The 12,076-nt window shown below is 46.7% G+C and overlaps 1 protein-coding gene across 2 annotated transcripts in view; it reads right to left on the reverse strand.

Moving 5' to 3' along the window:
* Window positions 1–2,474: 2,474 nt before the first annotated feature.
* NIPSNAP2 (nipsnap homolog 2) overlaps window positions 2,475–12,076 on the reverse strand; it is a 31,038-nt gene continuing 21,436 nt past the window's right edge. For both annotated transcript variants that reach the window (XM_066382501.1, XM_066382498.1), the window contains 3 exons: window positions 10,195–10,289; window positions 6,331–6,414; window positions 2,475–3,634 (listed from right to left, as the gene is read on the reverse strand). In XM_066382501.1, the coding sequence (XP_066238598.1) occupies window positions 3,570–3,634; window positions 6,331–6,414; window positions 10,195–10,289 (244 nt within the window). In that variant the 3' untranslated portion in view covers window positions 2,475–3,569. The remainder of the gene's footprint in view (window positions 3,635–6,330; window positions 6,415–10,194; window positions 10,290–12,076) is intronic.

The raw sequence follows: 12,076 nt of genomic DNA on the forward strand, positions 1-12,076 counted from the left end.
AGAGCAGAAAGCAGTATTAGCTGCTTCTGATATGTGTCTTGACCAGGAAGCTCAGGGTTTTGAACCGGTGACCTCAGTGTTCCAGGTAGATACTTTATCCACTGCGCCACCACAGATCAGGCTCAAGTGTCATCTTTTAAAAATTTTTTTAAGACTTTATTCAATTTTTAGAGAGGAGAGAGAGAGAGGAAGGGGAAGGGAGGGAGAGAGAGAGAGAGAGAGAGAGAGAGAGAGAGAAGGTGTAGGAGCAGGAAGCATCAACTCCCACATGTACCCCGACCAGGCAAGCCCAGGGTCCCAAAGCGACCTCAGCGTTCCAGGTGGACACCTTATCCCATTGTGCCACCACAGGCCAGGCTCAAGTGTCATTTTTAATGGTCACTGAACTCTGCAAAAAGTGAGCTTCAGTACTACTAGTCAGAGGAATTGTTCAGTACTTCACTAATCAGTTTCCAATTCTGAACATATTTCTGTAAATTTATTGTCTTTCTGTTGAATTTTTAGTGAGCTTGTCTAGGCATATCATATTAGTTTCTAAGGATTTCTAGAACTTGCATCAAAAATAGTAGGAATAAAGACACTGCCCTGCTTTCTGAGAGTCCCATGTATTTCCTAATTAGAACTATCTCCATACATTTTATTCCTTCCTTCCCTTTCTTCCTCTCCTTTTACTTCCTCCCTCATCCCTTCTGTTGATTCATGAAACATATTCTTTTTGTGTGTGTGTGTGTGTGTGTGTGTGTGTGTGTGTGTGTATTTTTCTGAAGCTGGAAACGGGGAGAGACAGTCAGACAGACTCCCGCATGCGCCCGACCGGGATCCACCCGGCACGCCCACCAGGGGGCGACGCTCTGCCCACCAGGGGGCGATGCTCTGCCCCTCCAGGGCATCACTCTGTTGAGACCAGAGCTACTCTAGCGCCTGGGGCAGAGGCCAAGGAGCCATCCCCAGCACCTGGGCCATCTTTGCTCCAATGGAGCCTTGGCTCCAGGAGGGGAAGAGAGAGACAGAGAGGAAGGAGAGGGGGAGGGGTGGAGAAGCAGATGGGCGCTTCTCCTGTGTGCCCTGGCCGGGAATTGAACCCGAGACTTCTGCACGCCAGGCCGACGCTCTACCACTGAGCCAACCGGCCAGGGCCATGAAACATATTCTTGAATATCCATGGTACAGTCAGAAACCAAAAGTACAAATTTTAGAAAAAGGCATAATATACAACTGACAAACGCTCTTTGACGGGCGGCTGTGAAAATAAGCAGCAGGTTCCGTGGAGTGCTGGTGTGGAGCACAGCCAAGGGTGGCTCTCCCAGGGCTCTTACAGAGCAGTAGCAATGGTAGCACATGAATGATAATTAAAAACGAGTTGGCGCCTGACCAGGTGGTGGCGCAGTGGATAGAGTGTCGGACTGGGATGAGGAAGGCCCCAGGTTCGAGACCCCGAGGTCGCCAGCTTGAGCGCGGGCTCATCTGGTTTGAGCAAAGAGCTCACCAGCTTAGACCCAAGGTCGCTGGCTCCAGTAGGGGGTTACTCGGTCTGCTGAAGGCCCGCAGTCAAGGCACATGTGAGAAAGCAATCAATGAACAACTAAGAAGTCGCAACGCGCAACGAGAAACTGATGATTGATGCTTCTCATCTCTCTCCGCTCCTGTGTGTCTGTCCCTGTCTATCTCTGCCTCTAAAAAAAAACAAAAAAAAAAAACACAAACAAACAAGCAAAAAAACCCGAGTTGGCTTGTATAGGTGAGGTTCACCAGACTTACATTGTACCCAATGGATGGAAAATGAAATTGGGAGTTTTGAATATTGCCTATGAAAATTTAAGTGGGAAAAAAATACAATTTATTTTACTTATGGGGGTTTAATAAAAGGATTTCACAAAGTGGGCAGGAAATGCTAAAATAAAGTGGTAATTTGATAAATTAGCTTAATAGACTGTTCTTGTCAGGAGTCAGCATGCTGCCAAATTAACGATCAGTTTTCAGACGTCAATTACCCCAACCTTGCAGTAGCATCTGACACAAGCAATCCCATCCTCGATGGACTTTCTAAGCTTGGCTTTCCTGACATCTGTTTCTTCCCTGAGTTTCGTCCTGTTTCCCTGGTGGTTTCTCACTCTTGCTTCCTGGTTCCTCCTCAATGCTTCCCATGGCACCAAGAGCCAGTTACAAAAATTTCAGATTGAAGGAATCGTAAGCGTCCCGGTGTTCAAGCTCTCCATTTTCTAAGTTAAGGAATCCAGCACCAAAGTGGGTAAGTACTTCATCAAGTAACAGAGCCCAATCCCCCAAACCCAATAGCACCAGCACACAATGCCCTTGGGCGTAACACCCTACCAGATGGCCAAAGGAAGAAGCAGACCAGCTTGTTTAGTATTTCCTCTGTAGACGCACACATGCCCACTGAACTGGGACAAGCTATATTTTAAGAGCAACAGGGTCATTCTTAGCAAAAGTTCATAAAAAAGATCACAAACATGTAATATGTGAAAAGTCAGAGAATTTTATTGACTTTTATATGTTCTTGGAGAAAACCATTCAACATGTAAAAGTTTGAAATTTGATAGGTTTATTCACACTTTATTTTACACATAAATTATTTAATTTGGGGGGGATCAGACATTTTTCATTTCAAGAGGACTTTTACATGATTACATTCACCAAATTGGCACACTATATTAAAAAACTAAATCAAACAGAGCTAGACAAGTATGCAGCTGTATGCCCAGTTACATCTCGACACGCACCACCCCTCATGCATAATCGTGGAGTACCTGCTGTGAGCTCCCTAGAACGCTGACGGAGAGGCTGAGGTCATGAATGATTGTTTACAAAATAAAACCTCTTTTTCTAGTGCTTCTTGTTTTGTTATAGAAAAATATTACAAAAAAAAAAATTAGTGCTATTCAAGGTGTTCATTTCAAAATCACATATGCTACACAGGTTCAAGCCATTTTCCCCTCTCACACGGAGACATCACAACACAGTGTGAGGACTGAATTACTGGTTGAATGGACGCTGGCAGTCGCTGTCAGCTTAGCTGTGACACATTCACCAGGCTGACTGATCGAAAGTGAGTGAATCAAAACATATTCAGGTATCGGGATTTACTCATAATTTGTTCCTAGTCTGAGACTCAAAAAAAACCCCAACAAAAAACCCCCCAAAACAAAAAAAATCTGCCAGAGAAACATGACAAAATTTGTATTTCTTCCTGATACAAGAAATTTGTCTAAAAATCTGTAATTATAAGACAGATTTGCTTTTTTTAAAGACATGACTAACTTTTTTCTTTCAGGATTAGAGTCTCGTTTAGAGATGATTCATAATTTCATTTGGGCCCTCTTTTCCTGGAGAGTGGGGAGGGGTAGTATTATAAGATACTCGACAAATACAGGGATGTTTCAAATAGTTTCCTTTCTTACAATTATGTAAATTCTAAAGTAAAGATGTCTCTCACAAGCTATATACAGCAGTTTACATTTCAGTGTTTTTCACATGATAAACAATTAAAATTAATTTCTGACAAATACTTGTCACATAAATTTAGGTAGGCACATCTAAATGCTGCAGCTTTACTGGAGGGGTGAGGTCTTCAGTGGGATCATGATTCTGGATTCCATTTCCTGAATAAGAGGAACTGAAGACAGGATCAAGATTACTGTGGTGTTCTTTCTAAACAGGTAACAGTGAGTGTACAGTAGCAAAGAGGTTGCTGAGAATGCGCAGAAGCTGTGCCACTTGAAATCACAGAACAGAACCCTGGGAAACACCCAGGGTTACACCCAGGGGAGACGCCCAGGATAATGACAGGCCTGCTAGCATCCTGGAAGATGTTATTAAAATGATAACGGATTCTGTCTGGAGATGTATTTCATTTGTAGGAAATCAGGAAAATCGTATTATGAGAAAAATAGTGCTTCTCAAAAGGTCCTTTGATCTAAAATAAATGTATATAAAACGAAGTAATACTGCATTTGACTGTATTCCTACACTGTATTTGTAAAATTCATTACAGAGTAAAACCTGCCTCTGAAAACTGATGAAAGTATAAGAATAAGCAGCAAAGTCACATACAATTATATGACATTTTTGAACTAAAATACTTATTTTTTTTATTTATTCATTCTTTTACAGAGGAGAGGGAGAGACAGAGAGAGAGAGAAGAGAGACAGAGAGAGAGAAAGGGGGGAGGAGCAGGAAGCATCAACTCCCATATGTGCCTTGACCAGGCAAGCCCAGGGTTTCAAACCGGTGACCTCAGCATTTCCAGGTCAATGCTTTATCCACTGCGCCACCACAGGTCAGGCTAAAATATTTATTTTATAGAACAAATTACTCTTTGATTTTCTTAGTATTATATGGGCTTAAATGTAATTGACATGCAACATGGCTGATACCTACTACCTGTATTGTTATCACTGGGTCGTGTTCGGCCCTGTTGTTTTTCTTTCTTTCTTTTTTTTTTTTTTACAGAGACAGAGAGTCAGAGAGAGGGATAGACAGGGACAGACAGACTGGAACGGAGAGATGAGAAGCATCAATCATTAGTTTCTCGCTGCGCATTGCGACACCTTAGTTGTTAATTGATTGCTTTCTCATATGTGCCTTGACCGTGGGCCTTCAGCAGACCGAGTGACCCTTTGCTTAAGCCAGTGACCTTGGGTCTAAGCTGGTGAGCTTTGCTCAAACCAAATGAGCCCGCGCTCAAGCTGGCGATCTCAGGGTCTCGAACCTGGGTCCTCTGCATCCCAGTCCGACGCTCTATCCACTGTGCCACCGCCTGGTCAGGCCCTGTTGTTTTTCTTATAAAAATCAAGCAACCGTGACTTCATAGTACTATATACGTATGTGGGTATGCCGGCATATATATATATATGTGTGTGTGTGTGTGTGTGTGTGTGTATATACAGGTATATACATATATATATATATATACACATACATGTATATACAAGCACACATGCGTATGGAAAGTGTCTAAATATTCATTTCCTTTTTTTTTTTTTTTTTTTTTTTGTATTTTTCTGAAGCTGGAAACGGGGAGAGACAGTCAGACAGACTCCCGCATGCGCCCGACCGGGATCCACCCGGCATGCCCACCAGGGGGCGATGCTCTGCCCCTCCGGGGCATCGCTCTGTTGCGACCAGAGCCACTCTAGCGCCTGGGGCAGAGGCCAAGGAGCCATCCCCAGCGCCCGGGCTATCTTTGCTCCAATGGAGCCTCGGCTGCGGGAGGGGAAGAGAAAGACAGAGAGGAAGGAGAGGGGGAGGGGTGGAGAAGCAGATGGGCGCTTCTCCTGTGTGCCCTGGCCGGGAATCGAACCCGGGACTTCCGCAGGCCAGGCCGATGCTGTACCACTGAGCCAACCGGCCAGGGCCTAAATATTCATTTTCAAAATTACTTTCTGACTGCTTCATTAAATTGTAATGCTTTTGTGAATGAACAGTTTTGATGAGAAAGGGAAAGCTTAGAAAAAATTTGTTACAAATTTTTAGAGAATGCAGAGATGGGCAAAAAAGTAATGATGTTAAATTTATAACATATAACGGTCTGAAAACTGTATCAGACAATGTACATGTGAAAAAAGGTCATGTAACTATTAAAGAAAAATCTGAGTCTCTTCCTCCCAAAACTTGTAATTCACCATCTAAAGCAACATACTGTTTTTCACCTGACCGGGCGGTGGCGCAGTGGATAGAGCGTCGGATTGGGATGTGGAAGACCCAGGTTCGAGACCCTGAGGTCGCCAGCTTGAGCGAGAGCTCATCTGGTTTGAGCAAAAGCTCACCAGCTTGAGCCCAAGGTCGCTGGCTCGAGTAAGGGGTTACTCAGTCTGCTGAAGGCCCACGGTCAAGGCACGTAAGAGAAGGCAATCAATGAACAATTAAGGTGTTGTGCCTGACCAGGCAGTGGCACAGTGGATAGAGCATTGGACTGGGATGCACAGGACCCAGGTTCGAGACCCTGAGGTCGCCCACTTGAGCGCCGGCTTCTCTGCTTTGAACAAAGCTCACCAACTTGGACCCAAGGTTGCTGGCTTAAGCAAGCAAGGGGTTACTCGGTCTGCTGAAGGCCCACGGTCAAGGCACATAGAGAAAGCAATCAATGAACAACTAAGGTGTCGCAATGAAAAACTGATAATTGATGCTTCTCATCTCTCTTCGTTCCTATCTGTCTGTCCCTATCTATCCCTCTGTCTCTGTAAATAAATATCTTAAAAAAAAATAAAGCAACATACTGTTTTTTAAAAAAATACATATTAGCTTCAAAGTGAAAGACCATAAAAAATAAGACGAGAAGAATAAAATATTTTATGTCTGTCAAAATATTACCTGTGTAATACACCAGTTCTTCCCAGCCATGTTTATGCCACGCGGCATTCCGAATATCTTCCCTTGTCTGAAGGTCCTTGTAAGCTAAAGATAAGGACACAGAAGAAATGAGACTCACACCGAACATAATGCCCTCCATTCTGCTGGTACACCCATTAAGTGTTGTTTCAGCTGCTGATCTAGTTTTCTCAGAGACTACCTTGGGAGTTTAGTACCAAGGTGGGATAACCCTGAGCTGGTTATTCTAAGCAAGATTGTCAGACTTTGTGGGAGAAGCAAAACAATCCACCACTAAAAAACAATGTGCTCTTTTTTTTTTATTATTATTATTATTTTTCTTTTATTTATTTATTTTTTTCTGAAGCTGGAAACAGGGAGAGACAGTCTGACAGACTCCCGCATGCGCCCGACAGGGATCCACCCGGCACGCCCACCAGGGGCGAAGCTCTGCCCACCAGGGGGCGATGCTCTGCCCATCCTGGGCGTCGCCATGTTGCGACCAGAGCCACTCTAGCGCCTGAGGCAGAGGCCACAGAGCCATCCCCAGCGCCCGGGCCATTTTTGCTCCAATGGAGCCTTGGCTGCGGGAGGGGAAGAGAGAGACAGAGAGGAAAGCGCGGCGGAGGGGTGGAGAAGCAAATGGGCGCTTCTCCTGTGTGCCCTGGCCGGGAATCGAACCCGGGTCCTCCGCACGCTAGGCCGACGCTCTACCGCTGAGCCAACCGGCCAGGGCCAAAAAACAATGTGCTCTTATTGTGCACCTGAAACCTGTATAATTTTGTTAACCAGTGTCACTGAAATAAATTCAAATTTAAAAAAAATCAGCTCTTAAAGTTTTATAGTCAACTGGGTCCAAGACATTATTTAGAAACCTAGTAAACTTCTTCAAGAACATGTTAAATTTACAACCAGAAACTGTTAGATACTAGGTAAGCAATATTAGATTTGATTTTGCTCAATATTTTACAGAGCACCACAAAGATCTGGGTGAGTCTGTGTTCAGTGCAGTGGAAAACAGCCACGTGGAGGCCAGGTCAGCCCCACAGAGTGCCGGCCACCCTGGAGCACCGGCAGGGAGAGAGGAGGCTGGGAGCTGCCCGGAAGGAGTGATTTCACCCGCTGGGTCTTGAAGGTTGAAAGGGATGTCATCAATATATAGGAATGGAAGAGAAAGGTGCTCCAGGTGGTGGGGAGAGCACGGTCCAAGGCATCACAGTCCCTGGTGTCACGTGGTAGAATTCATAGGTATCACACCTGGGTGTCTGGGTTTCTGAATCCCAGCCTGAGCAAGAGCCTTCCAACTCCTCACCAGGGAACCGCCTCCCAGGCAGCTCGACGGTGCCAGCGGGTCCCAGGCAGACTGAAAGGCCACTCAGGGCGCCCTCCCTCAGTTCTCATTTCTGTTTGGGGCACACATTTCCCCCTTGGGACCTCCTTCTCCCGGTGAGAAGATCTACTTTTATAGGCCTGGCAATGTGACGAGGGGAGGAGAGTGGAGGGGAGGGAAGGGGAGGGAAGGGGTGGCATCAAGTGTCTGAAGCCAGGCACACCATGGTCTAAGCCTGACTCAGCTGTGGAACAACATGGGTTCTGCTCCATTTGTTACCATCTGTGAATCTCAGGAATCTCATTTGTGGTGGCCGGTTCTAAGGATTCAAGGGATTGATGCATAAAATAACCAACACGAGACATGCTTCATACATGTTGGTTGTTCTCCAAAAAAATCTGGGAAAGTGAGGGTAAGCTTTAAAGGAAGGCAAATGAGACCTCATCTCTGTATATCTCAGTTCTTTTCTGTTGAAAGTAGGAAGTAGGGAGTGAACACTTGGGACAGGACTGGGGACAACAAAGGAAGGCAGAAAGAGCACCGCCTAAGAAAAGACACAGGAGCTGCAACCTGGCCACCCGATGCTAAAACACCACGTTGTTCCTGGCTTTTGCATCTCTGCATGCGGAGGCTCCTGGAGGAGTTCTCATCTTGCTGCTGCTCTGTGAAGCCATGAGTCCTCCCCACGGGGCAGAGTTAAGGATGGGCCCGGTGTTCACCAGAGCCTGTCAGAGTTTTGCCATTCACACTGTAGAGCCGTCCTGTTTGCAATTCCAGACTCCTCCCCCTGGGAGGCCCGCTGCAGACACTCCGCGCGCTGACATGAACCGAGTGTGTACACGGCTTGCCCACCGCCTGGGAGCCAAAGCACATGGTGATCCAGACCCATCAAAAGTCCCTGTGCTCGCTCCTGTACGGAATATGTCTTAAATGCCAGGGAAGCCCGCGTGCACAGCTGAGACGAGCACCCAGGTGAGGCAGTGACTGGTGGGGGAGAGGGGTGGGTCTGCTCTCTAGACCTTGAAGGTTTGTGGGTGTTCCAGGAATACAATGTACAAACTACTTTTCTTGCCTCAATTTATCCGTTCAGACTTAGGTCCCTGGAAGGTCTACCATTCAGCCATTGAGTCTGTAGTTTTCGGAGTGATTTTTTTTTTTTTTTTCATTTTTCCGAAGCTGGAAACGGGGAGGCAGTCAGACAGACTCCCATATGCGCCCGACCGGGATCCACCCTGCATGCCCACCAGGGGGCGATGTTCTGCCCCTCTGGGGCGTCGCTCTGTTGCATCCAGAGCCATTCTAGCGCCTGAGGCAGAGGCCACAGAGCCATCCCCAGCGCCCGGGCCATCTTTGCTCCAATGGAGCCTTGGCTGCGGGAAGGGAAGAGAGAGACAGAGGGGAAGGAGAGGGGGAGAGGTGCAGAAGCAGATGGGCGCTTCTCCTGTGTGCCCTGGCCAGGAATCGAACCTGGGACTCCTGCACGCCAGGCCGACGCTCTACCGCTGAGCCAACCGGCCAGGGCCCGGAGTGATTTTTATGACTTCCTGTCTCTATCACTGTTACGGCCTTTCCTCCCCTCCTTTATCTGTCAATCTCACTGAGCCCCTGCATGGGAGCTACATCCCATCCAGCTTCTATTCCACCTTTTATTAATTTTCGCCCCATACAGGTCACTTCATAGCCCTTAAGCGTGGGGAGCACCTTGAATACAGCGCCCTGTGCTAGCGGTCACCCGCTGCCTCGGGCAGGGCACACATTCGCTGTGGCTCTCGCCGGGCAGGCCGCCCATCTCTGGAAGCCTGACACGAGGCACAGCAGGCAGATAGGGTGTTGCACTTGGTGGGACCAAACAGGTCAAACTAGCACTTTGGTTAATTGATATGGTCTGGAAATAAGTTACGCTTTTCATTTTTTTAAACTTTAATAACCATTTACACATGTGCCAAGAATGTTCTGACAGTATGTATACCACGCTATTACTGAGACCCCGTTTCTGTTCTAGCAGCGAGAGGGACACAAAGAGCTACAGCTGTGACTCATGTGGTTAGGAGGACAGTGACATTCACTGGGGGAGGGGAGAAATCTGTGTAAGGCCTGAAAGACACCAAGGATGAAACGGCCGGAGGAAAAGGGCCTCTGGGACCACAGAACAGACCCGGGCAGGAGTGGGTACGCATGCCGGGAGTTGTCTCCGGGTAAATGCAGGGCTGTCTCCGAGGGAGCAATGGGAGAGTCTAGACAGGACGGCTGGGGCCACCCCGGGAAAGGCACTCGGCAGCTGTCATCTTGCCCCGTGCTGACCACACCTCTCCCCTTCCTTTCACCACCACCCCCTCTTGGGTGATCTGCTCGCCCAAAGTCTGACTTCTGCTGCTGCGCTCTCCTCCCTGACAGCCCAGTACTTACCTTCCACCTGTCTTTTGAATTCGCTAGTGTTTAAGATTACTGACTCCAGATAAGCTCTGCTGCCCAGTATGATTTATTTAGTAATGAACTGTGAAATCCTGGCAACGCAAAGATAAAGGAAAAATAAATACCCCAAAGATGATGCACCATATATAACTGCCCGATCTGAGAGAAGAATCCTCCAACAGCTTCGCCATTGTCCTGTCTGACGCGAATTGCACGAGCCCTGCAAGGAAAACAGTGTTCAGTACAGAATTAGGTATGTGAAAAAGAATCAGTCAAGTTCCTCTATACTTGGAGCAAGTTTTCATAATGAAGACTTTTTAATTATTAGAGTCAACCAAGAGTTATTTTAATGTGTATAAAATGTAAATGTATCTTTCTATAGCTACACTAGTCACAATAATGGATGACAATTAAAATAAAAATGTGAGGACACATGATTCCATTACTGATTCTTCAAACAGTCAAGAAAGTTGGCAGAGGACAGGACCAGTAAATTTAACTACTTCTCCAAGAACTCGCTAACAGGAAGTGGGGGAAACCTGCATACGAGAACACCCAGGATGTCACAGGAAGACAAAGACCACCTCTCAAGAGTGGGGTTAAAAAGAGGAAGGAAGCATACCTTCAAAGTAGCTGGAGACAGCGAACTCGGAGAAAGGAGAGCTCTCTGAACTAGAAAGGCAATTCTGACCTCTTGGGAAGCATATAGGACCAGGAAAATGGAGCTTCTTGGCAATACGAACAACATTGAAGCTACCTCTTGGCTTCTCTTACCAGAGCAAACCTTTAGGAATTGAGTAGCAAATGGCATTCCCTGTGTACTATGTGTGGAGGAAACATGTTGTGTCTATAACATCAAATTGTGATTAAATTGGTTAAAAACTGGCATTTGTCTTAAACTTTCCTTAAGATTTCCTGTTGCAAAAGGTATCAGCTCTTCAAACAACTTCTTTTATTTATTTTATTTTATTTTATTTATTTTTTTCATTTATCTGAAGCTGGAAACAGGGAGGGACAGTCAGACAGACTCCCGCATGCGCCCGACCGGGATCCACCCGGCACGCCCACCATGGGGCGACACTCTGCCCACCAGGGGGCGATGCTCTGCCCATCCTGGGCGTCGCCATGTTGCGACCAGAGCCACTCTAGCGCCTGAGGCAGAGGCCACAGAGCCATCCCCAGCGCCCGGGCCATCTTTGCTCCAATGGAGCCTTGGCTGCGGGAGGGGAAGAGAGAGACAGAGGAAAGCGCGGCGGAGGGGTGGAGAAGCAAATGGGCGCTTCTCCTGTGTGCCCTGGCCGGGAATCGAACCCGGGTCCTCCGCATGCTAGGCTGACGCTCTACCGCTGAGCCAACCGGCCAGGGCCAGCTCTTCAAACAACTTCTTTTATATTTATTCCAGGTACTTTGTTTTTATATTTTAGTGATACATCTGGGACCCTAATAATGTTTTATAAAGGTATATATTGATATTTTCCCAAAAGCAGTTTTCTAGAATCAAAGTTGAAAAAATTTATATCAACAGTGACCAGACTTTGGCCTGAATTCTCATTCACATTATGGTCCCAGAGTTGACGGGATTTGGGAAGATGGAGTCATCCTAATTCATTTTGAGGAGCTAGAGGCATATGAACAAGCATACCAACCTATTAGTATGCACAGTGACAGACAACTCGAGAGACAAGATTCTGAGTTGGCTTGCATTCTCTTCCTGGAGGCAAACTTCACAGCAACTGAATTATAATGTCTGGGTGTGTGTGTGTGTGTGTGTGTGTGTGCGTGCGCGCCAAAGGGGGTATGGGATTAGGGCAAGGGCAGCTGGTGGCGGGAGTGACGAAGCCAGTCTCAACATCACTTCAGAATCCTTCGCTCTCATCCAGCGTGTGTTCAACTTCACGAGGGTGACCCAAGCTTTCAGGTTCCTCTCTGGTGAAGGAGGGTTCTCTTGCCATTACCCCCGTGGGTTACCCCAAATGATATGAAATTCTTTAACTTTTATATTTAGAA

The sequence above is a fragment of the Saccopteryx leptura genome, chromosome 4, assembly GCF_036850995.1.
Source record: "Saccopteryx leptura isolate mSacLep1 chromosome 4, mSacLep1_pri_phased_curated, whole genome shotgun sequence".
NCBI lineage: Eukaryota > Metazoa > Chordata > Mammalia > Chiroptera > Emballonuridae > Saccopteryx > Saccopteryx leptura.